At 40.8% G+C, this 25,932-nt stretch overlaps 2 protein-coding genes across 12 annotated transcripts; both read left to right on the forward strand.

Moving 5' to 3' along the window:
* Positions 1–47: 47 nt before the first annotated feature.
* Positions 48–12,863, forward strand: flvcr1 (FLVCR heme transporter 1). Its single transcript, XM_018682950.2, has 10 exons — positions 48–1,251; positions 1,937–2,081; positions 3,297–3,437; positions 4,490–4,557; positions 5,517–5,620; positions 5,863–5,973; positions 7,037–7,142; positions 7,365–7,476; positions 7,586–7,653; positions 8,688–12,863. Exons 1-10 carry the CDS (start codon positions 535–537, stop codon positions 8,784–8,786), a joined length of 1,671 nt encoding a protein of 556 aa, XP_018538466.1. The 5' UTR covers positions 48–534; the 3' UTR covers positions 8,787–12,863.
* A 627-nt stretch (positions 12,864–13,490) lies between these two features.
* LOC108887489 (uncharacterized) lies at positions 13,491–25,621 on the forward strand. Of its 11 annotated transcripts, none has more exons than XM_051071701.1 (8): positions 13,491–13,599; positions 14,218–14,360; positions 18,960–19,125; positions 23,184–23,471; positions 23,599–23,703; positions 23,869–23,894; positions 24,246–24,317; positions 25,016–25,621. In XM_051071701.1, the coding sequence occupies exons 1-8, from the start codon at positions 13,554–13,556 to the stop codon at positions 25,064–25,066; spliced, it is 897 nt and encodes a 298-aa protein (XP_050927658.1). In that variant the 5' UTR covers positions 13,491–13,553; the 3' UTR covers positions 25,067–25,621. The 11 variants fall into 11 exon arrangements, with proteins under 11 accessions (XP_050927658.1, XP_050927656.1, XP_050927657.1 ...); XM_051071699.1 differs by lacking the exons at positions 13,491–13,599; positions 14,218–14,360 and adding exons at positions 17,153–17,589; positions 19,374–19,505 and having other exon boundaries at positions 18,817–19,125; positions 23,316–23,471; XM_051071704.1 differs by lacking the exons at positions 13,491–13,599; positions 14,218–14,360 and adding exons at positions 17,159–17,589; positions 22,814–22,935 and having other exon boundaries at positions 18,820–19,003.
* The last annotated feature ends 311 nt before the right edge of the window (positions 25,622–25,932 follow it).

A 25,932-nucleotide genomic window follows, 5' to 3' on the forward strand; every position in this document is an offset into this window, starting at 1 on the left:
ACTCTTACAACATGTGACTTACTGAGAGTCTACAGGCTGCAGGATATTTCACTGTACACGCTGTTGCATCATGGTTTACCAGCTTCCACATGGTCACCGATCACATTCACAATTTCACATACACGCACTGGGCGTAGTGCAAGATACTACAGGCTGTAGCTGCTTTACTATTGGCTCATCAGCATCGGAAGGCCGCGTGTCAGCGTCGGATGAACAAAAGATAGAGGGACCGAGAGGAAATCAGAGAGAGACGCAGCAGACCGGCAGACGGGCAGCATGCAGGTCCAGAGGAGTCGGACAGAGGGAGAAACAGGTTTCCTGATGAGCAGGACGTCGTTTTAGTCTTTATCAAGTCTAAGTCTGGTTTCTCCGACAGTCACTCGTGTTCTTTAAAGCGTCACTGCGGTTTCCAGTAGTAACCGAATGAGGAAACCACTCAGTTGTGCGCCTCTTCGCTTCCTGCCTCCTCTCTAGCAGCCATCTACCGACTGAGCAGCGGCGACAAGAAGAAAAAAAAAACACCAAACCGGCATCATGGTGGCCGGTGAGCTCGTGCAGGAGCATCTGCGCGCGGATACCGGCGCACCTGACGACATCACGGTCGGCAGGAAGAGTCCCGAGCTGGAGGGCGCAGCCGAGCGCTACGCGGATCCGAAATACGAAGCTGCGCCGACGGGCGGGGCGGGGGAGGCAGACACCGACCCCGCGCTGGAGCAGGAGCAGGAGAAGGAGGCGCCGCCGGATGAAAGAGAGGCGATGCTGCCCAACGGAGGAGGAGGGGAGGCGGAGGAGGAGGAAGGGAAGAAGCTGGAGACGAAACTGTACCGGCGCCGGTTCGCCGTGCTGACCGTTTTCAGCCTGTACTCTCTGGTGAACGCCTTCCAGTGGATCCAGTACAGCATCATCACCAACGTGTTCACCCGGTACTACGGGGTGACCAACGACAAGGTGGACTGGCTCTCCATCGTCTACATGGTCGCCTACGTGCCTCTCATCTTCCCGGCCACCTGGCTGCTGGACCGGAGAGGTCTGCGGCTCACGGCCCTGCTGGGCGCCGGCCTCAACTGCGTCGGCGCCTGGCTCAAGTGCGCCAGCGTGAACCCCGAGCTGTTCGGAGTCACCGTCACCGCGCAGGTCATCTGCTCCGTGGCGCAGGTCTTCATCCTCGGCCTGCCGTCCCGCATCGCCTCCGTGTGGTTCGGACCCCGGGAGGTTTCCACCGCGTGCGCCACGGCCGTGCTCGGGAACCAGGTCAGGACGTGCACGAGCGTGTGTGCGCGTGCCACAGATTATTGAAAGGCTAAAGTAGACATGCACTCAATTAAAGAGATATAAGAAGAGGAAAAACCTGTTATTATAGAACCTGTTATTCATAGTTTATTAACACGAGTATTTCTAATTGACTGAGAAAAACAAGACCTATATTTATATCATGCAAACATTTACAGCTGCAAACCTGATGAATCCCTTAGTACATGTTTGTAACGTGTGACATTAATCAGCAGTTTGTAAGTGGACTTTGGTCCAGATGTCCTGCAGCTCCTCCAGAAGAGAAGTGGTCAAACAGTCTGAATGAAAGTAGTGGTTTAACAGACAAACAAAGAGCAGTGCTGGAGGAGGATTCTCCACAACCTGGCAACCCATTATTATTGGTTTATATCTCAATAACCATTAATGAAGCCGTTAATTACAGCTTATAAACCTTTGATTAATGATGCCGGTATACATGCAACACAATAGCATAGAACATAACATAACTCTGTGTCTCTCTGTGTCTCTGTCTCTCTGTGTCTCTGTGTCTCTGTGTCTCTCTGTGTCTCTGTCTCTCTGTGTCTCTGTGTCTCTGTCTCTCTGTGTCTCTCTGTGTCTCTGTCTCTCTGTGTCTCTGTGTCTCTGTCTCTCTGTGTCTCTCTGTGTCTCTGTGTCTCGTCTCTAGCTGGGAACAGCCATAGGCTTCCTGTTGCCTCCAGTTTTAGTTCCCAACACGCCGGACGACATTGAGCTGATGGGCCACAACATCAGCATCATGTTCTACGGTACCGCCGCTGTCTCCACGGGCCTCTTCATCCTCACGGTCATAGGTACACACCACAGTCACACACACACACACACTCAAACACTGCCCTGCGCCATGGGAGGTAGCATACTTTTACTGTGTGCAGCCATCTGCTCCAGATGCTGAGAATTTATGGTTCAGTCACCTCAAAGCCATGTGAGCTGACTACAGGCCTCACACACACAAGCAGCCAGCTAAAGATCAGGACTTGAGTTTAGGATTAAGATTAGAACAGGATTAGGTTTAAGTTAAGGAAAGACCTGTGGTTAAGAGTTATGGTTTTATGCATCAACTTTGTATTGTGTTGTGGAGAGGAAGAGGGTGGGGTTAGTGGTGGGTGGAGAGGGTGCAGCAGCCATGCATTTGCATTTCAAACCTGCTTTATCATGTTGGCTCTGAACAGGCACGGAGTATTATGCAAACATTAAAGCATAGTGTTGAGACTGTGGTTTCAAACAGCCAATCAGATGTGGAGAAAATATCTCCGGTCAACATAATGAGTTCCAGAAGAGTCTCAGGGCTGTGGCTGTGATTCGGTAGTCACATGCAGCTAACAGGGTCTCAGCTGCCAGAAACACTCCCACAGCCACTTCAGCACAGCAGCAGGTGTTAGCCCCGAGCTAACAATTTACAAACGTGACAGCTGGCAACCTGCAGCCTCAGGCGTATCAGTCAGGTTACAGCAGAGAGGTGACGCAAGCTGTAAACTTAACAACCACCTACACCTCCTGTCCACTCACATGCAGGCAAGAGGCCACAGTGGAAACAGATCAGCACAAAGGAACGTCCGTCTAAAATGACATTACATTCAGCAGCTTGATTTAATGGAACTGAACTGAACAGCTGAGCTTCTTTGCAAGGTTCTGTAAAGACTTTCCTGTGTGCAGGTCTAACCCTGCTGATGAAATAAAGCATGTTTGGTTTGTGAATGTACAAAATAAAAAACAATAAAGTTTTCAGAAGGATTGGCTAAGCCATTGATCTCTTAAACAGCTGAATATGTAAATATTCATTGATAAAATATTGATTTGATTGAACGTACACTGAAGTCAGGTATTATAAAAAGTTTCTTTGGGTTAGCAGTGTTTTTATTTAACATTTAAGCCCAGAGGAGTTCCTCAGGGAACCAACCTGGGCCCCCCACTGCACATTAGAGACCATCATATGTTTATCTCTCCATCTCACCAGTAAGAAGACTGGTAAATGAACCCAAACTTTACTGTTTCTGTGTGTTCTGCAGTCATAAAGGACCGTCCCACCCTCCCTCCCAGTCAGGCCCAGGCTGTCCTACCAGACACTCCTCCTGAGGATTACTCCTACAAACAGTCCATCCTCAACCTGATAAAGAACAAAGCCTTCGTCCTGCTCCTCATCAGCTACGGTAAGCACGAGCACAAGCAGTGATTTCATGGGAACGTTTAACTTTAAGCGACTAGAACAGACGAGCAAGTCTCCCTGATGATCATCGGGAGGAGAAAAAGATGGTGAGGATCAGTGGATAATGAGCCCTGACAGCTTTCCTAGAAACGTCAGAGAAGAGAAATAAAATCATGAGATGTCGGGAAAGGAGCAGATCAGTAGGGAAAGTTTTCCTCCTGGTGTTTGTGTGATGAGAAGTAACATAATAACAAACCTCTCAGCACTAGATATATATACCTACAGTATACATGGTACTTCCTATAGGTTTACACATGTACTTGCAGCTCCTCACCGCTCTTTTTATAACTGCTCTTACACGTACAGAATCACACATTAAGACCCTGCAGCTCATTAAACCTGTTTCTGAGTGTGAAAACATTTCCCCTGCAGAGACACTACAGCCACGTTAATACGGCTGAAAGGGCTTTTCTGCACTCTCATGTTTCTAGCATGACTATCTCCCACCACATGTTGTATCATGTGACTCCTCCACGTGTGACAGAGCAACACACACACACACACACACACACACACACACACACACACACACACACTTCACAACCACAAACACTCTCAGACTGACTTTCCTTTGCTCCCGTGTTTGACAGGTCGACTGAAAGAAGAAGCAGCAGCCGTTTTTAATGTCGTTCACATTTGACCTGCATGCACCGTGACTCTGACTCTGTAACCTGGCAACAGCCAATCAGAGACACACACACACACACCCACAGGCAGTCATACGCACGGTGGGAGAGGCAGAGAGAGCTTCTCATCTGTGCTAATAACATTAATGAATGTGTCCTTGTCATGAAGCAGTGACACTGACTTTTAGAGAGATGAATCTTTTCTATGATCATGCAGCTGTGCCTGTTTTTTAAAATTAGATTTGAAAACATTAAAACCAAACACAGACATATTCCTTAAGGACGAACTCAGTTCTATTCCAATGGATTCGCTTCGTATCCAAGACAGAACTGCTGAAGCGAACCGCTCACTCTTTGTTTCTGTCTGCAGGTATAATGACCGGCTCCTTCTACTCTGTCTCAACACTTCTCAACCAGATGATCATGGCCTGCTATGAGGTACAAACACAGACAGCAGCATGAAATGATCCTAATGACTCTGCTGACCCTCAACATCTTTAAGCCTGCCTCGTGACACTTTTGTCTTCCTCTTCTGTCAGTGAGAGTGATCACACAAACACTGATTAAGACACGTCAGGTTTCTTTTTAATCTGGAGCATCAGAAACATTTCTTGGACACATACGTCTGTACTCCAGCTGCTGTAGCCTTCTCGTTCATTTGTAAAACACAGCTTTAAATTTCAAGAGAAAACACAAAGCAAAGCTTTCAGTTGATCTTTGTTGTGACTCTCATCTATTGTTAAAGACTGCAGATACAAACAGGTCAAACAGCTTCTTCTCTCTCGGCACATCCTCTCTTATTGGTACACTAGCTGTCGCACCTTTTGCCAAACCTTTTTGTGGTACTCAGGTGTTTTTTGTGAATGTGCTGAACCCATTCAGGTACATAAAAAGCAGGTGGATGGAGGGTGAATGGTGGAGGGAGAGAAAGAGATGTATTGAGAGAGAAAAGAACAGCGAGACTTCTGATGGCTTTGATGAGACGTGAGTTTATTGTCTGCGGCTCCGAGGTCATTAGCTGCTTTCACGCATGCCTGCTGCCCACCATAACACTGTCAGCGCCCACACACACACACACACACACACACACACTCTGAGAGATTCTCACCCTTGTGTGAACTCATAAACTCTTTGTCTCTTGTCTGTCAGATGACTTTGCAACTTTCTCCCACAGAAAACACAGGAAGTTCCAGACACTCCAAACTAAACACTCACCCTCATACTGCACACACCTAAAGAACATGTGACTGGCTTATAGTTTACCTGTAAGGGAAAATCTCTCTGCTGAGATTTGATGAGTTGAAGCCCTTTGTTCAGCTGTTTGTTCTCACAAAGGCTCATTCTCCTCCTCTCCTCCTCCTCCTCTCCTCCTCCTCCTCTCCTCCTCCTCTCCTCAGAACCAGGAGTTGAACGCCGGGAGAATTGGTTTGACCCTGGTTGTTGCTGGGATGGTTGGATCCATCCTCTGCGGCCTGTGGCTGGACCACACCAAGACGTACAAGTAGGCAAACACATGCATGCAGTCTGAGTGTAGTGCAGAGAACTGCTTTACTCCCAGACACTCAACACACACACACACACTCACTTCCAGTTTCTGTACATCTGGAAAAAATCTTCACAGTGGACAGTCAAAGGAATGCAGGGGGGCCCAGGAATTTCCTGTTGGACTGGATATTACAGGGGGGTTTAAACTAAACCCTCAATACTGCAAAAGCATATCAAAGTTTTGCTGCTGTTTCACAGGATGACGACTCTGATCGTGTACACCCTGTCGTTTCTGGGCATGGTGGTCTTCACCTTCACTCTGGACCTCAACAACATCTACCTGGTCTTCTTCACTGCTGGAGTCCTGGGGTACAGTAGTCTGATTCACTGAGTTACACACTGAGTTATGTTACAAACACCCTCTCTATAATTCACTGCACAGCTCTATGATCTTCAATTTAAGAAATACAATAATATGACAACTCCGGGATTTTTTATGCAGTTGGAACATTTGAATCATCAAAGAAAATATTGAATTGTAACGGCTTAAAAATGAAAATCAAAGTTTAGAGAGCTCTGTGTGAAAAACACTGTGTGAACATTAAATAGCTACTTTGGTTTCCAGGCTGCACAGTGTCATATTATCTCAGCGTTTGACCTTGTGAGCTGGTGGTGGGGCCTCTGGGTGGGACCTGGAGGGGGCGTGGAGGGACAGGGGCACTGACATGTTACATGTGACCTTTTAAACCATCTCCAGTTATGTCAGAGGCTCCATAAAGACCAACCACCCTGCACAGTCTGCACCTGTTCACACTGCACTGACCTGCAGCAACATGCAGAGTCCTGTGAAGGCTTTTCTTGGAGTGACGTTGCTCGTAATCGTGAAATGAATTTTACAGCCTGTAGCGTTTGCTATGTGTGTGTGTGCTGAGATATGAGACTGTAATATTTCAACAAGTTTACAAATCCTGAAATGCTAGTTATTCTGTTAATCTGTGGCTGAAATTCTGTTATATATATTGTACCAAGTGTCCTCAGATCACTGCACTGAATATATGAATGTAATTCTGTTGTAAGAACCTGAAACCCTCATATATTCATTGGTCTCTGTAGGGAGGAGCAGGGAGCTTTTTTTAAACAGTCACTGCTCATAAACACTCCTGCAACCAGCAGGAAATTGAAGACTGGGTTCTGTTGAAAACAGACAGACACAGGGCGTGAGCTCTGTCTGTCACTGTTGTAGGGTTAAACACACCTGCTGTGGGTATGAAGCAGGGCCTGAGCACATGTTTACATGTAAATGAGAAAATGTGCCAACAACAGATAAAGTGCACATTTACAAAAGTGCACATATAACCTCTATCACTCATCACAGACTGTGATCACATGTTTAACCAGGACAGACAGATGTGATTTGACGTCTGTGTTTCAGGTTCTTCATGACGGGTTACCTTCCTCTGGGCTTTGAGTTTGGAGTGGAGATCACCTACCCAGAGTCCGAGGGGACATCATCAGGGCTTCTCAATGCTTTCGCTCAGGTATCATAAAGTCACATAAATAAATCATTCAAACATGAAACATCAGCCATCTGATGAAGCAACATTCCCTCTGAACAGAAATCAGCTGATTTTAAAGAAAGTCCTGTCTGAGAAGCATATCCACCAACTGTTAATCAGCAGGGATCTGCTGAAGTGATTGAAGTGGGTGATAATGTAATGTGTACTGAAACTCTCTGATGTTGTGTGTGTGTGTTTGTGCAGATATTCGGGATCATTTTCACTCTGATTCAGGGCCAACTGACCACAAATTACAGTCCACTGGCTGGAAACCTCTTCCTCTGCGCCTGGATCTTCCTTGGAATAGTGCTCACTGGTAGGACTGTGTGTGTGTGTGTGTGTGTGTTTATATTCTGTGTGTGTGTTCATTTGTGCATGTCTAACCAAATATTAGAAATGTAATATTACCTCGCTGTCTGTTTCAGCCTTAATCAAGTCAGAACTGAAAAGACACAATGTCAACATGGGTGCAGACAGCAGCCACCTACAAGCAGTAAGTTCACAAAAACACACACACAGACACACTTTTACACTTTTTTAACACTTTAGCAAGCTGAAGCTGTAGGGCAGGTAGGGAGCAGTGATTGTGATGGTGCAGCTGAAAAACCATCAACCTTCATCCCTGTGTTTTCAGAAAACATGTGAGATGCACCCAGATTCGTTCATGTCTCCTAAACTGCTCTGCCATTTTCTTTTCCTTTGTCTCTGAAATCTGTGTCCCTGTGAAGTACCCTTTACAGAGTCTGAGTGTCTCTTTGTTCAGCATTTGTCCTCCTACGAACTGACCTTATGATGAGACAGATTCTTGAACCTTCCTCTACTTTCCCTGAACACAGTCTCTTGTCAGTTCGCTCTATTTTCTCTCGGCTTTGGCGTTTCTCCAGACAAATTGTCCTTTAAACAGACAAAGCTATAAAATCCTGCCTCCTCTTAAATTTAACCTCGCCACCAGCTGATTATCTCTAATGATTTCTGAAGGTGCCCTGCGAAGCACCCCTCAGAAAAGCCAGGCCATTAAATCTGTTTCTGCCCCTTCAATCAGCCTTTACTCCGCCCTCCCACCATCCTGCTGAGTCACAGCTGAAGTGCCCTTCACAGAAGGCAATTCATCAGACCCATCCTCTCCTTCCTCTCCTTCCTCAGGTTTCCAAATCAGGGTTTCACTTCCCTTGAGATCACACAGTCAAGTCTGAGGTTTGGACGATGGATTGTGAGATAGAAAATCAGCGTTTATTAACAATACCATTTCTCAGAGTGATGTTTTCAGATTTTTTACCCTATTTTTTCCTTTTACTTTGGTCAGATGTATTTAGAGAAACTCTGATTGATAGTGTGGAGAGACTTCCAGAACATTTTTAGCATTTTCTAGTGTGAAAATCAGATAAATATAAATGGCAGCCCAGCTGGAGGTGCATTTGTTTAATCGGGATTAATTAGCACCATGCAATGCAATGCAAAGCATAATGGGATCTAGAGTTATTGTTGTGCTGATCCCTGCCTTCATTAAGTTTTCTTTTGTTCTCGTAGCTCCCTACTGAGTGTCCCGGGGACAACCCTTCAGAGAAGAAAGCCAACGGAGTCAAGCTGGAGCCCACGGTCAGCTTCTCCACTGAAACCTCACTGTGACCCTGCCAAGCCACTGAATCACGGGACAATAAGAAGGCCTCCCTGCTGCACCACAGTCTTTGTGATGTACCTAAAGGTGTACTTGATTTTTATAGCCAGGTATAATGTCCTCAATATTTGGAAAGGTGAAAGCTCTGGATTTGAGCCGAGTCTAATCAAGCACAGCCACAGTCTACACTGGATACAGACTGGGCAGGGCGACCAGCAAGGATCAGAGGGAGCTGGTTAAATCTCCACCCAACACTTCTCTGCAGAGGGATCCAGGTCCCTCGAGCTCCCAGACATTTGTGTAGAAGAAGCATTACCTCCAGCTTTCCAGTTTCATCCTGGAAAAGTTGTTTTGGATTGGTTAAAAAAAGTATGCAAGCAATGGCATGCAGAAGAAGCTCCACTGCACTTTATTTGTAAAGTACTTTGTGAGGCGTGGTGCTTGTAGTTTGGTTACTGGATGCAAATCCGGCTTTGAAGGAAAACAGACTGGTAAAACAAGCATCCAACTCACCATCACGTTTCTTGTCAGAGTCTGCAGGTGTGCGGGCGCAGGAAATAGAGAGCTGTTCTTCTTGGTTCTGTCCTGTGGCCTCTGCCCACCGCACAGGGCCAACATTTCCTGAGTTTACTTGAATTATTCTTTGAAGCTCTGGACTGGACTGCAGCTGTAAACGTCATATTATGTTATTGTTTCATTTACATACAACAGTGGCTGTGTCGGTAATCCTAGAGGAACTTTGATTCACATTTGTGCTGGATTTGGAAAAATGAACGTAAATCATGTTTATTTTACGACAAGTCTGTCACAAGACAAGAAGCAGCTGCAAATAATTCTGCATGGTTTGCTTTAGTCTGCACAATCATGGGTGGACTTTGTCATGAATGATATGACAGTACGTCCTTTAAGCTCTGGACAAATACAAAGTCCATGAAAGTAAATGTGTCTCATGCTGCTGACATCATTTAAAATTCACCTGGAAATCCACAGGTTTTTATTTGCAGCTTCTTTTTCCACGCAGGTTTACATATGAATGTTGAGATACATAAATATCTGGAGTTGAACTGTGCCTACCTGGTTCAGCTTAGTTCAGCCAGGATGACAAGTCTTTATGTTAAAGTCCAGTGGATGAGGCTTTCAGATTTCAGAGGTCCAAAGAGAGTGGAAGGTGAAGTTATGTTAGGATCCTGACATAACTAACACCAAAAATAAAAACACTATGCTCATTACTCATTTAATTCTAACAGTAAATTAGAAGGAATTCTCCGAACTTTTGGTTTAGCTGTCATAGTTTTTTAATCAAGTTCAGATCACAGTAAGTCCTAGCAAGGCATCAGTGACACCTTGAAGAAAAGTGACAAACTTGTTTTGATGATATCTTCATGTGGCTCCGACTAAAAGAGCTGAAGAAGACCATGACATTAGAGAAACAACTATCTGCTGTAGTTAATTAGAATATGTACTGTATGTAATATGTGGATGGCTTGTACAACAGAACTAATGTGCTGCAGTGTTTTCCTACACAAGCCACTATGGACCAAACAGAATGTGAACATTCTGAGTTCAGTGCACAATAAGAAACGCACGCACAACTTCAAGTTTTCTACTCAAATGCATGACTTCAAATGTGTTTTTAATGTCGACTCCTGTCTGTCACTGTGCTGTGAATCTGTAAGTCACTACTGCCATACAGACATGGAGGCATGATAGAAGCATAGCGCCATCTTGTGGGTATTCCGCAGTAGTAACAAAGTGAGCAGAGAGGACAGGAGAAGCACAAACGTGTAATAAAAGAATATGCTAGTTTATTTTTTCAGATTCACCTGCTTTCATTTCCCATTTATAACTAAAAAAACTATACTTTTCTTTTTTGTAAAACCTGTGTTTAGCTGACATGTAGCCAACTTCCATTTTTGTGTCAAACGTCCACACTGGATTTGTTTTTCAGTTGTTTATTAGATCTTTTACCCTCTTTTAAAATCAGTGCTTGAAAGTAACTAAATACTTAACATGAGTATTTCTGTTTCCTGTTACTCTATACTGTACTTCTACCATTCAGACTTCGAAGATTCAGATTGAAAATATAAATTATGATGCTTCATCATAATCTTTGAATTTCTCATTCATCTTTTTCTGAACTGGGTCATTCTGCATGATGACTACTTTTATGTTTGGTACTTAGAGTATACAGTAATTTGATGCTAATACTTTTGTACTTTTACCTAAGTACATTCTTGAATGCAGGGCTTTTACTTTACAACAGCGTTTTTAATATAAAGTACTTTATTACTTTATTGATATAAAGTGTGTACGTTTTTGTTATCGCTACACAGCCAACGTAAGCATTTACAGCTGTTTACCTCCCAGTCTTAAAGAAATGTTGCACCAAGAGCTGCTTCTATTTCTATCTCTTCTTTTCTTTTACTGAAGTAAGCAGTCCTTTCCTGTAATACTACTCTGATAGTGAGTCACTGTAGTGTCCAGTCTTCCCTCAGTCCAACATGAGAGGATGACTGTTAATGTTAAGTAATGCTAATGTTGGCTATTGTCTGTAGCGATAGCAAAAACTTACATACAGCACCTTTAAGTTTCAGTTAACTATAAAATATCATCAGACTAATTCAGCAGGTTTCTTCAATTTCAAGATCATTCTGTGTTATTTAAAGTCGAGACTAAAAAGCCACATTTCAGAATTAATCAAAGAAGTTTTTTATTAATTAATGGGATTTGACAAAGATGTTATTTTACAAAATTATTACGCAGTTATCACATATATGTGTCACACTAAACCTGTATGAGAATATTCATCAGTTTTGACTGTAAATCAGCAGAGGTGTCTTATTTATTTTGCCCTGACCACCCTTCATGTTTCTCAGTATACCTTGAACTTGGTTGCATGTTTCTCTAAACAAAATATTTGTCTGATTCTGTTTTTTTTTCTTTCAAACCCATGAAATACATTTTAAGCATAAATCTGCGTTCTTCTGTTTTCCGGTTCTTAGTAGATTAGGATCTAACATTTCTTTGTCTTTCTCTAATTTTTATAAGAGAAACCTTTATACAGCACAAAAATGTGTTTATTTGTCGAGTTAGGTTATTTATTAATCTGTGAGTAAGATATAGCAAATGGCACTGAGTAAAATGATGAAAGAGTTAATACCATATGGTTCTCTGGTCTTCAGCATCTCAATATAACCAAAAAGATTTTTACAAGTGAAATCAATGAAGGATATTTTCCATTGTGTTACTGTGAAACCTGCTGAGACAATTCATGTATTAAACTCTCTAAATTCGCTGCAGTGCTCGGTCATCTCCTGGCTCTACTGTATCCATGAAACAGATCATTTGTGTTGAGAGGCTGGTTTACATTGCCATATAAATCACTGTCTGGATGTAAGTATGCTTTGTGAACAAAGGACAGCCTGAAGTTCACAGTGTATCTGACCCATAACTTGATGGCAGAGGACAAACTGATGAGCAAAGAGAGAACCTCAGTGTACATTTTCCAGACAGCAGTTACTGTGGTACTTTCCTTGACACTCTAATTGTTTCTCAAATCCCACCAATAGACCAAAACCAGTAATGTGTTAGTCTCTTTCCCTGTACTTTACAACGCACCTACTCCATTATTGGTCGTAAGTCAAAAAGTGACCTTGACCTTTGACCCTTATCAAATGACAACTGCTGTTGTCATCTCAGAGGTATAATTAGTTGTTGGTTTGGGTTTTTTCATGGGATTTTTCGACAGTAAGAAAAGTATAGAATGTTGTCTGACTTATCTTTTTTATTTGGATGTATACTGAACCAGACTTGCAGTGTAGATACTTAAATGTGTGCATACTATTGCACTGTCTAAATGTGTCCCACTATTTAAAAATGTTTATGTTTAGTTTTATTTATCTGTAAAGCTGTTGGACCTTCAGTTATTGTAAAATCAATTAAAACACTGCAGGATGTCGGAGAAACTCATATGCTGTCATAAATACTGGAAACACATTATATGCAGATGACATTACTGTGTATGTTTCTGTTAAAATCAAGAAACACAGAGCAAGATCCCAACAATAAAAGCATTTTCCTCTATTATCTATGAGTGTCTTCATGCTGTTTTTTTCTTACACACACAAACACACACACAAACATAGATTTCCTCTTGAGCTGCACTCAAAAACACTCCCTGTTTACTTTATCGAATCACTTAAAACAGCAACTATATGTCTCTGATTTTCGTGATATCCAAAGGACTAGTTTTCAGTTTCTCAGTTTTACATACCTGCATTTGTTTAAATATATAGTGCTTAAATATGTTTGGTGGAGTTTGTCCTGTTACTGTAACTAACAAAACTACACCAAATTAAGAAGAAAAATTTGGCAATAATGCTGTTCCCTTGGAAGGAAAAATGTTGAAAATACTATTTCTCCTTGTAGCTAGTAGACGCAACTGATTGCGTATCAGTTGTGTGACCAACACTCAGTCCATAACTTTTACAATACTTCCATGGCTTCATTTTTCTACACATAGAAATGGATCCATGACTTGGCAAATTGAGTTTTACCATGTTTCCATGTGGAGTGTGAACAGATGATGCTGTTTGAAGGATGTGCACATACAGATACCTACAGACATGATCCCTGTATCATCAGGATTTTTTTTTACAGGCTAGGCGGTGACTAATGCTGTGACGCAAATAGTTTTTAGTAAGAAGTTCAACCTCAAAAAGGAAATTTCATCATTACCAACTCGTTCTGCACCAGAGACAAGAAGAACACAATCGAGAATGAATCCACTGCTATTAATCTTCATTTTGGTGCTTCACTTTGAAGGTAATTAATTTTCTCATTGAACTGTTTATCATATTTTTGGGTTCTTTATTCTGACCTTTAAATTGGTGAATTCAGTCTTTAATGTAAAAAAAAAAAAGTTCTGATATCAGATAATGTGGTGTAGTGTTTGGCACACAGTACTTTTCAATACGTAATATTTTTAGCTAACAGGGAAATTTAGTTTGTTTCACTTTTAAAAAATATGTTCTGTTCTTCAGTCGGCACCAGCGGAGACAGACACAGTAGATATTTAGATTCTCAAATGTTTACAGACTCTCCATCAACCTGATAGACTATTCTGTATATATACTGTAGAGTACCTACAGAATATTCTAATGTGCATGTCAGTATATGATTATAATCCCTGTATGTTTTGAAAGCTTGTGAATTGAGATGTTAATGAAAGTTATTCTGATATGATACCAACCACTAGGGGGTGTAGTTTGGCACATTCCTGCTCTGTGGTTGTAAATGTTAAAGCCCATGATAAGCTCTGTTTACATATCTGTTCTCAACATTAAATGAACAAATGAAACCCTCATATTCTTCATTTTGATTGTAGATGATGATGATGTTTCATGTGTCACTTTTTCAGAATATGTTTTCTTGTCTTTGCAGCAGGTATCTGTGAAGGACTCAACAGACTCTATCACAGACCTGGACATGATGTTACTCTGCCCTGTGGCAGTGGATCATCACCTCACACATGCTCCAGCATCACCTGGATATTCAACACAGAACAGTTTTCAACAATAACTGAGGTCAAGAATGGAGTTATTCAGAGCTCAGATCGAGCTGCCAGGCTGAGACTGAACACTGACTGCTCTCTGCTCATCAACAACATCACTGCTGAAGATGTTGGTCTGTACGTCTGTCGACACATCGGTCAACATGAGGCTCGTGTGTTTCTAAATATTATGACTGGTGAGTTTCATGTGGAGAATGAGAAAATAAGAGCTCTGCCTATCTAAAGAACTTACTTAGAAGGAGTGTATAAAACTAATTTTGAAACATTTGGCTAAATAATCAAGTAGTCATTTGACATTTATCAACAACAATTTTGCCAATCAAGTAATTCTTCAAGTCATTTATTAAGGAAAAATCCACCACTTTCAGCTTCTCAGATGTGAGAATTTACATACATTTTGAGACTCGGCTGATACGTTAATAAAAGTTTCCCATTGCATTGATAAAAACATCATGTTTTTTTAGCCACACATATTTGAAGAATGAAGTATATTAGTAAAAATTGTTAATTGATAGTAAAAAGTTGATTTATAGGAGTTGCTTTTAACAGTAACTTTACTATTGACCATGAAAATAGGGAAGTGTTTACATCAGGTTTGCTAATTACTGAGATTATAAATAGGTAATTTGTGAATAGAAATTGTGTAGTTTTTAAATGATTGATGTTTCTTTTAGGGATCCTTGATTCACTACACCTCATTTCACATTTACTTCAGTTCATGTCAATTAAACAGCAGTTTGAGAAAAATAACTGAGCTAAAACACAAGGTACATATTTAATGTGAAGCAAGTTACATGACAGTTGTTACATAGCTTGCTAACACACAATATATGTAGTATAGTGTGCATTGAGTGCATGGAGCAATTAATAATCACCTGGAAGAAAATGATAGCTTTTAGTTCTGTTCAGACTGGGGTGTTGGTGCACCTCAGCTCCTGTAGCTGAAATGAATATGACACTAGGAAAGTGTCAGATTAACAATAATCACTTGTTTTCTCTCAGTCTCTCAGTCTTCAGACACTGATCCAAAGAGAGATGGTGAAGAGAGAATGGAGTGCTCTCTGTCAAGATACAGAGCGCTTGGTCCTTGTAGAGAGACAAGTATCCTCTGGCTGGATGAGACAGGAACTGTTCTGGTTGGTGAACATGACGAGTACAATGTCATACAGATGGACTGTGTCTCTGTTCTGACTGTGAAACATCAGAGAGGCCACAACAGAAGATACACCTGCCAGATTGTTGATGAGAATAACAAGGTTCAGATGGAGGCTGACTACACACCTGTCTTCACAGGTGACATGAATAAAGGTTTGGTTCTAACTGAAGTTACTGAAAGTTTCACACATTGGAGTTAGAGGACTCTCACACTGAAAAGTATAAAAATATCTTATATACCATGTGTTCTCCACAGACACATTCTGGTTATTTTGTCTTAATGTCTGATTGTCCTGTTCCATGTTCCACAGATTCCACAGACTGGTCTCCTCTGAGCTACGTCATGTTGACTCTGCGTGTTACAGGACTGATCCTAATGATTGTAATCACTGTTGCTGTCATCAGATACAGTGGTGAGTCAATGCTGATCACAACAGGACTCAATAACAGAAACCATGATTCAGAATTTAATCCTTTCTCTCATTTATTATTCTTCTTTTTTTTCCCAGGGAGCAAAAAACCACTTGAAGACAACTTGAACTGATTTGAAACATGAATATACTGACATACTGTAGCTAAATGGCTTTTACAGATGTATGTGTTCACACCTTAAGATGTTAGTGTGCTTCACCTTTCCATAAAAGTGTGATTTCATTTTGGATGGGAATCTTGAAATTGTAGCCTACAGCACTGAGCTTGTCATTGTACTGATCTTCCATGTGTTATAAATAAAGTTGATTAAAAATAGTCCAAGTGCAGCTGTTTTTTTCTAAATAGGAATTCAAGGCACAGTGGTGCCAAATGAGACTTTTCTGTTACTCTTTATGACTGTATGAACCGCTAGAGGGCTTTTAATTTGAAACCCAGTTGTTTGCCAACCGCCAATAAACACCAAAGAAGAAGAAATTAAAACCCAAACAGGAAGCGGCAGCATCCAGCGACTGTAGAGTTACATGTGAGTCACAACAATGTTTTGTAAACTAATGTTACAGTTAATTTGGTAACGTTTGCACAGGACACTGTTCTTAAACAACACTTAACAGGCTAATATTCTAATGAGGTTAGCTTAGCTTAGCTTAGCTTATCTTAGCTGTCCGTCTGATTTAGCTGAAGTTACAGACGCTGTTCACTGTGTCAGTAACACGCACAGTTTTTCGACATGTTCGTGGTTTTTCGCTCTTCACTGTGTTTGTAGACGTGTTTTCAACCAGACCTCTTCATCATGAGGAAACCTGAGGCTCAGAGCAGGAGCAGTCTGTCTGAAAGCAGCAGCCACGGAGCTCCAGGTCCAAATACAGATATGAAGAAACTGATTTAAGGTGCAATGATATTTAAACCACATATGATCTAATCTGTTGTTCTGCAGGATTTTACAGCTGCTCAGTGAATAAAGTGACTAAACTACCTGCTTTTAATTACTAAATGAACCTGATGGCATTGTACTCTGTGTAGTTCTTAATAGTATGACTTTGTTAACCATCTTAATCTCTTGAATACAGTTAATGAAGTGTTAATTATGCCAATCAATACTTTAAGATACATCCTGGGAGGAGACCACTGACCCTGATGATGGAAGAATCAGACGAGAGCAGGAGGAACCTCCCAGCTCAGGGCAAAATGAAAAGGTCAGGTGCTTCATCCTTACAGGTTAAAGAGTTAATGTAACCCACAAACATAAGATGAAGACATAAAAACCGTGTAACAAAAGGACACCAAATTAAGGAAGAAGAATGTTGTCAATGTTGTGTGAACAACACTCAGTCAACTGCTTCTTTTATACTTCCTGTGACTTACTTTTTCCTCACATACATGTAGATCCATGACTGAACAAATGGTCTCTCTTTGCATGTTGTGGAGTGTGAACACATGGTGGTGTCTGAAGGATGTGCACATACAACCACCTACATTATCTCCTCCATATCGTCAGGCTAGGCGGTGACTAATGATGTGACGTAAATAGTTTTTACTCAGAAGTTCAACCTCAAAGAGGAAATTTCCTCATTTCTTACTTATTCTGCACCAGAGACAAAAGGAACAGAGAATGACTCCACTGCTTTTAATCTTCACTTTTGTTTATCACTTTGAAGGTAATTGCTTCAATTTTCTCATTTAAGTGTTTATTGCAGGTTTAAATAAATGTAGACATGTTAATTATTCTCAGTGTAGTGTGGAAAAGTAAAACCAGCACAGCAAACTAAAATCATTTTGGTTCTTTATTCTGACCTTTGAACTGGTGAATTCTGTCGATAATGTCACAAAAAGAAAGTTGAGAAATCTGATAATGTGGTGTAGTGTTTGTGTACTTTTCAGTATGTAACATTTTTAGCTGTAGGTCATACTTCCTTCTCTGAAAATGTCGCCCAGCGTGCACTGCTGTTTGTTCAAGGGTTTTGATGACGTCAAGAAGAAAACAGAAAAACACCAGACCAGGTTAAATAAGAATAAGGAAAAAGAAAACAGGTGGAAAAGTTAACCTTCATCACAACAGTGATGTGAATGTGTGTGATGTGTTTACAGAAACAGTGCAGTGTGTAATTTAAGTTCTGTAGTGAACAAATTATGGTTCCTAATGTACCTTTTTATACATGGTCTATGTGTTCACCAAAAGGGACAGTGCCATCCAGTGGTGTTAGGGAACAACTACAACATTTCCCCTGCTGCAACATTAAAACTACCTGTAATATTATAAAGGTTTATCGTGCAGCAGCTCTGAACCTTTGAGGCATCGACTCCAGCATGAAAAACTTGATCACATATTTACTGTATACAGATAATCTTGTGTGTAAAGTGCCAAAAAATATAATTAAATATTAGAAGATTTTATTTAATAAAGTGAAAAAAATCCAGAGAGCCATTAAAATATTTATACAGATTTAGTTTGTTTCACTTTTAAAAAACATGTTCTGTTCTTCAGTCGGCACCAGCGGAGACAGACACAGTAGATATTTAGATTCTCAAATGTTTACAGACTCTCCATCAACCTGATAGACTATTCTGTATATATACTGTAGAGTACCTACAGAATATTCTAATGTGCATGTCAGTATATGATTATAATCCCTGTATGTTTTGAAAGCTTGTGAATTGAGATGTTAATGAAAGTTATTCTGATATGATACCAACCACTAGGGGGTGTAGTTTGGCACATTCCTGCTCTGTGGTTGTAAATGTTAAAGCCCATGATAAGCTCTGTTTACATATCTGTTCTCAACATTAAATGAACAAATGAAACCCTCATATTCTTCATTTTGATTGTAGATGATGATGATGTTTCATGTGTCACTTTTTCAGAATATGTTTTCTTGTCTTTGCAGCAGGTATCTGTGAAGGACTCAACAATCTCTATCACAGACCTGGACATGATGTTACTCTGCCCTGTGGCAGTGGATCATCACCTCACACATGCTCCAGCACCACCTGGTTTTTCAACAGAGAACCGTTTCCAACAATAATTGAGGTCGCGAAGGGAAATGTTATTCAGAGCTCAGATCGAGCTGCCAGGTTGAGACTGAACACTGACTGCTCTCTGCTCATCAACAGCATCACTGCTGAAGATGCTGGTCGGTACGTCTGTCGACAGAGTGGTCAGAGTGAGGCTCGTGTTTATCTAAATATTCTGACTGGTGAGTCTCATTTCTATAAAAGCTCATTTACATCAAACTCTAACTCTGCAGCAAATGACATGTCACCTTTGCATACACCTGTCCACTGGGTGGGGTTAGGGATGGGGGATGGGTGGGAGGCCGTTGGCTGGGTTAGTTGTGGGGGTTGGCCCTCAAGTAAACAGCAGCCATCATCATCATTTATCTAAACATCATGGGGGAGGATGTCAAACATTCACACTGAACAGTAATGAATCATTTTCTCTCAGTCTCTCAGTCTTCACATAGAGATGATGAGGCGACATTAAACTGCTCCCTGTGGAGATACAAAGAGCTGAGTCCTTGTAAAAAGAACAGTATCCTCTGGCTGGATGAGACAGGAACTAAGCTGGTTGGTGAAGGTGACGGGTACAATGTCACACAGACGAAATGTGTCTCTGTTCTGACTGTGAAGAGTCAGCGTGGCTCCAACAGAAGATACACCTGCCAGATTGTTGATGAGGATAACAAGGTTCAGATACAGGCTGACTACACACCTGTCTTCACAGGTAAGATGAGAGACAATCAGCCACTTACTGCTGTGAATAAAGCTTTGGTTCTAACTGTAGTTAAGTTACAAAGTTCACACATTAGAGTTAGAAGACTCTCTCTATGAAATGGTAATATGAAAAGTATGAAAATATCTTTGTACCATGTGTTTTAGTTCTTTAATAACTGACTCTTTTTTTTCTAAACCATGTTCCACAGATTCCACAGACTGGTCTCCTCTGAGCTACGTCATGTTGACTCTGCATGTTACAGGACTGATCCTAATGATTGTAATCACTGTTGCTGTCATCAGATACAGTGGTGAGTCAATGCTGATCACAACAGGACTCAATAACAGAAACCATGATTCAGAATTTAATCCTTTCTCTCATTTGTTTTTCCAGGAAGCAAAAAACCACTTGAAAACAACCAACTTGAACTGTTTTGAAATATAGAAATATACTGTAGCTGAATGGTGCTTACAAATGTATGTGTTCACACCTGAAGATGTTAGTGTGCTTCAACTGTCCACAGCCAACAAACCAACAGTCACACTTCACACAGTAATTGTCTGGGGCTGTGGGTGAACAGTCTGCTCTGTTCCTGACTGAGTGAAGTGACCTGAGAGTATCTCAGCAGCAGCCGTGACCACAGCCGGTCAGATCCTCTAAATGTGAAGGGAAAGAGCTTCAGTTCTTCCTATCTTATCTCCTTCAGCAGAGGAGACACTGGACCTTCCTTTATGAGAGGAAAGTATGTAATGTTGTCCCACAATTCCTTGCGGCAGATCCTTGCATGATTGGCTGAGCTCCAGATCCATAAAAACAGATTTCCCCTCTTTCAAATCCAGATAGGAGTCATCATAAAGAGCAGACATACTGGATTTTTACTTAACAATATCATCATCATAAGAAAATACTGTGCACATTAATGTCGTTTCAATAAATACCCCCCAGTGTGAAATGGACTAAAATATAAATGTTCTCAAATTAACATGTAGAAAAAGCTCATACCAGGGAACTCTGTATACTTATCTTCTGTTGCTCAATTCCTTATTTTTATTTAATTATCATTTTAATGGCTCAACTTTCTCAACCAGTGTGTTCTTCTCATGTTATCATATTATTTGAGTATTTCAATCCTGTTTGTTTTTACTTTATTTTCAATAACATCTGTTTTGTTAATGTATAATTGATGGTTAAATTTAATCTGTGTATGAGCTGAAAACATTCTTGTTCTTTCTTTGTGACTGTATTGGACAGAAAACCTTATTGAATTGCAGTCTACAGTGCTGAGTTTGCAGCTGTACTTATCTTCCATGTGTTATAAATAAAGTTGATTAAAAAAGCCAGGTGTAAATTTAGTTGGATTTTGTAAATACAAGGTTTAGTATGACTGGACAGTGTATGAACCGTTTGAGGGCTTTTAATTTGAAACATTCAGCAACTGTAGAATTACATGTGAATCACATCAATGTTTTGTAAACTAATGTTAGAGTTAATTTGGTTACGTTTGCACAGGACACTGTTCTTAAACAACACTTAATATACTAATGTCTTCATGTGCTCAGCTTAGCTTAGCTTAGCTTAGCTTAGCTTAGCTGTTGGTCTGGTTTAGTTGGAATCACCATGGACACACTGTTCACTGTGTCAGTGACACTTAACCCAGGTCTTAAAGAGATGCAATGTGACTCGTACAGCCCTGGGCCTAGCTTAACTCTAGGTTAACTGAGTGTGTGAGTGTGTGGTTGGGTTTATGACTAAAACACCTGCAAGACTAATAAGGTCATTTTCAGTTGAAGTTCATGTTTCCTGCTAATTATGTTTGCATGCTAGGAAATGTATATTTACGTCAAAGCAGTTCACAGTATCACAGAGCTGCTGCTGTAGCTGCTCCTCGTTTCTACCTTGTTATTCTATTTTTGTTTTCTTGCTAAACACTTCCTCATTTGGCTCCATCACTGCAGTGACAGAGAAATTACAACATTTCCGTTACTCTGCACTGTCTCTATTTCAGTCCAGTCATTTTAAACGATCATTTGAAATGTTGCATTAGTTCTGTTTCAGTCAGCCTGTCCAGGAAGTACGTTAAAACAAGGAAGTCAAATGTCTTCTTAAACTGAATTTCTTTTTAATTTTCATTCTGGCACAGCTGTTGCACGCAGTGTGTTAAGAAGAAGATACAGGTGGATGTGATGAAATCTTACTTTCCTGGCACTTAAGACAGGGTGGGTGGTGATGGTGTTTGCTGGTTCATTTTTACTTTTCAACACTAAAAAAGGGAAACAGCCCAATCACCCTCAGATCTGTAGCAGAGAGGAAACATTCGCCTCTTGACAGAGAGAGAACACAGAATGGCTCGACTGGAATTCATCTTTTTTTTTGTGCTTCAGTTTGAAGGTAAAGCTCTGTTTCCTTATTCAAGTGTTAATCACTGTCTTACTGAAATGTAACAAATTCATTGTTGTTAAATGATCACTTTGATAAACTTCAGTGACCTTTCCAGCCTCAGAGACTGTGAGAAAAGAAAAAAGATTTAACAAGTTTGGTTCAGTAAGGTTTATATTTAGATTCTCAAATGTACACAGACGTCTGACAGAACACACAACTATCTACATGTGCATGTGTTTAGTACGTACACAGTGCACTGTACCTAATGATAAAAAGACACATTAAGACAATAACATCAGATCAGCAGATTAGATTTCATGTCCAATGATTATGTCAGTATATGATTATAATCCCTGTATGTTTTGAAAGCTTGAGAATTGAGATGTTAATGAAAGTTATTCTGATATGATACCAACCACTAGGGGGTGTAGTTTGGCACATTCCTGCTCTGTGGTTGTAAATGTTAAAGCCCATGATAAGCTCTGTTTACATATCTGTTCTGAACATTAAATGAACAAATGAAACCCTCATATTCTTCATTTTGATTGTAGATGATGATGATGTTTCATGTGTCACTTTTTCAGAATATGTTTTCTTGTCTTTGCAGCAGGTATCTGTGAAGGACGCAACAATCTCTATCACAGACCTGGACATGATGTTACTCTGCCCTGTGGCAGTGGATCATCACCTCACACATGCTCCGGCATCACCTGGATATTCAACACAGAACAGTTTTCAACAATAACTGAGGTCAAGAATGGAGTTATTCAGAGCTCAGATCGAGCTGCCAGGCTGAGACTGAACACTGACTGCTCTCTGCTCATCAACAACATCACTGCTGAAGATGCTGGTCTGTACGTCTGTCGACAGAGTGGTCAGAGTGACGCTCGTGTTTATCTAAATATTCTGACTGGTGAGTCTCATTTCTATAAAAGCTCATTTACATCAAACTCTAACTCTGCAGCAAATGACATGTCACCTTTGCATACACCTGTCCACTGGGTGGGGTTAGGGATGGGGGATGGGTGGGAGGCCGTTGGCTGGGTTAGTTGTGGGGGTTGGGCCTCAAGTAAACAGCAGCCATCATCATCATTTATCTAAACATCATGGGGGAGGATGTCAAACATTTACACTGAACAGTAATGAATCATTTTCTCTCAGTCTCTCAGTCTTCACATAGAGATGATGAGGCGACATTGAAATGCTCCCTGTGGAGATACAAAGAGCTGAGTCCTTGTAAAAAGAAAAGTATCCTCTGGCTGGATGAGACAGGAACTAAGCTGGTTGGTGAAGGTGACGGGTACAATGTCATACAGACGAAATGTGTCTCTGTTCTGACTGTGAAGAGTCAGCGTGGCTCCAACAGAAGATACACCTGCCAGATTGTTGATGAGGATAACAAGGTTCAGATACAGGCTGACTACACACCTGTCTTCACAGGTGGAACAGGTAAGGTAAAAATCAAATTAGAATCAGAAAAATCTAAATTTGACACTGTTTCTGTGTCATGTTGACTCACTATTTAACCAAATAATCAGTTTGTATTTAAAAGCTACTTTGTGTCCTCTGACCACAGATCATCTCTACATCATCATCGGTTCTGTGGTCGGGGTGGTGGTGGTGGTGGTCGTCATCACTGCTGTTCTCATCAAATGCAGGAGAAGAGCCACAGCGACAGAAGGTCAGTAAAACAGGACGAGTGTCGCACAGCATTTGTTTAAATATAATATATTACAGGATACAGGATATACATGGTATAAATCATAACGTGTATGTTGTGAATGTACAGAATGATATTAAAATATATTTTTAAGATTAATCCTTGAAATTTTACCTTTTGTTCCAGGTGTTCAAAAAGCAACTCATACCCCTGTGAGTAAAATATATTTTCAGGTCAAATATTTTCTAATATAAGAAAGAAAAGAAATATCCATTGAGCTACTTCACAAATGAACACAACAGATTTTTAATCTATTGTATATATTTAAAATGTACTTATATGCACTCACATTATATTAACTCATCAAAAGACCAGTGATGTATGTTTATACTCAGTGCTGCCACCGGTGGCAGAAGCTGTATTGCAACAACACTGTTAAACCAGGAGTATTTTCCTGCACTGTAAAACTGATGAAGATGAAGTCTCAGTGAGAATAGAATAGAGTTCAATCAGTTTGTATTATATATTTAGACTCTGTGAACCACTGTGTTGTTTTCACTCAGGATGAGGCGGAGAGCAGTCTGACCTACGTCACTGTTAACCATGATCATCAAAGGGCCCCTCCTAAGAAAAAGGTGAGTGAAGTAGTGAAGAAAGCATCTGCTCACATATTTTTGTTAATTTAAAAACTTAATGAGACTAATTAATATTATATATAAGACAGTTGTGTGTTTCCAGTTTTGTGGCAGCAGTTTGTGCGTGTGGCCCTTTCCTGTTCAACATAATGAAGCCCCTGTCCCTCCTGTAATAAAACCCACAGTGTCATTTTGTTGTTTAAGTGACCTAGTTATTATAACAGGAACAAAGTAGGATGAGGTTGGGTTAATGGAACAATAAGACTTTCACACAGGAGGTCGATGTTTGGTTCCCATCTGAACCCAGTTTTGTTGTTTCTTTGATCGTACTTTTCCTAAACCTGACCAAACCAAGACCGTTCCACAACGTTAACTGTCTGTTAATTGCTGTTACCGTGACAACAAAGCTCCAGTCCGCCTGCTGCTGGGTCGTACCTGAGGGCTGGAACGAGCCTGTATGGTAGTTTAGAACTTGTTGGCACAAAACCAGGTCCAAGAAATGGCCTTCACAGAGCCCTGAGCTCAACCCCACCCAACACCTGCAGCACCAACTAGAAAGCACATTAGTAACCATGATTTTGTAATGAGATACTATCAGAGCCACATGTGGGTGTAATGTCTCAGTGTTGAAGTGTGAAAACAGAAAACCCACAGGCTCCCTGTTGATTTGAACAATGAGGATTGTTTGTGTTGTGCAGGTCAAAGAGGAGAATGTGACTTATTCTACAATCAAGACTCAGGAGAAGTAGATGATCCCAGCAGCCTCCACGGCTAAAACACATCAGAATGTGAGACTGCTCAGGGACTGTGCCTCAGGGGTTCTATCAATAGTCAAGCAGTTGTTTATAGCTTGTGCTGGACCTGCTTTGCTCAGCATTATGATGGTTGTAAAAAACACTTAGCCTGTTCTTAGCCTGTTTATCTGGTTTGAACCAGATAATTTTGGAGGAGTGAAAGTTCACTCTGCCAGATACAGCTTCCATTTTTAAAAGCTGCTCAGTGTTGGAACTAAATTGAATCACCATGAACAGTCAGATGAGTTCCTGCTGTCACTGAAATTTCAGTTTGCACATATTGTAACGTTCAAAGGTTTCCCACCTCAGGGCTTAGCGTTGTATGAGGCTGATCATAAGCCTCGTTTATTGTTCTTATTTTGCCACATTTGATTTTGTTGTAGTTTTGTATCATATTGCATCAGCACTGCTATGATATCCAGTTAAAAAAGCTTCAATGGATACTGTCATCCATTGTGTGTATATTTAGCTTGTCAGTGACACAAATAAAAATGACTCACTTGAGAAGAATTCGTCTCTCGTCTGTAAGATTCAAGCCTGAAGTCACTTCAGTATTTCATCATATTTCATATTGTGTCATATTACAACTCATTCACCACAAATCACACGTGATTTAGATCATTGTCAACTATTTACGAGTGTTTACAGAATTCAAAAGGCACATTTCTCAGCTCCCTCTATCCGTAGACCTGTAAATCAAATGCATCCCATAATGCACCTTACCTTAGTAATAAAGAATCAGAGTCAAAAAACTGCAACTACTTTATAATTTGATGGTGCCCAAATGTAGCATCTATGTCATTGTGGTTCTGCATGGAGGA

The sequence above is a fragment of the Lates calcarifer genome, linkage group LG7_1 (genome assembly GCF_001640805.2).
Source record: "Lates calcarifer isolate ASB-BC8 linkage group LG7_1, TLL_Latcal_v3, whole genome shotgun sequence".
In the NCBI taxonomy this organism is placed as follows: domain Eukaryota; kingdom Metazoa; phylum Chordata; class Actinopteri; family Centropomidae; genus Lates; species Lates calcarifer.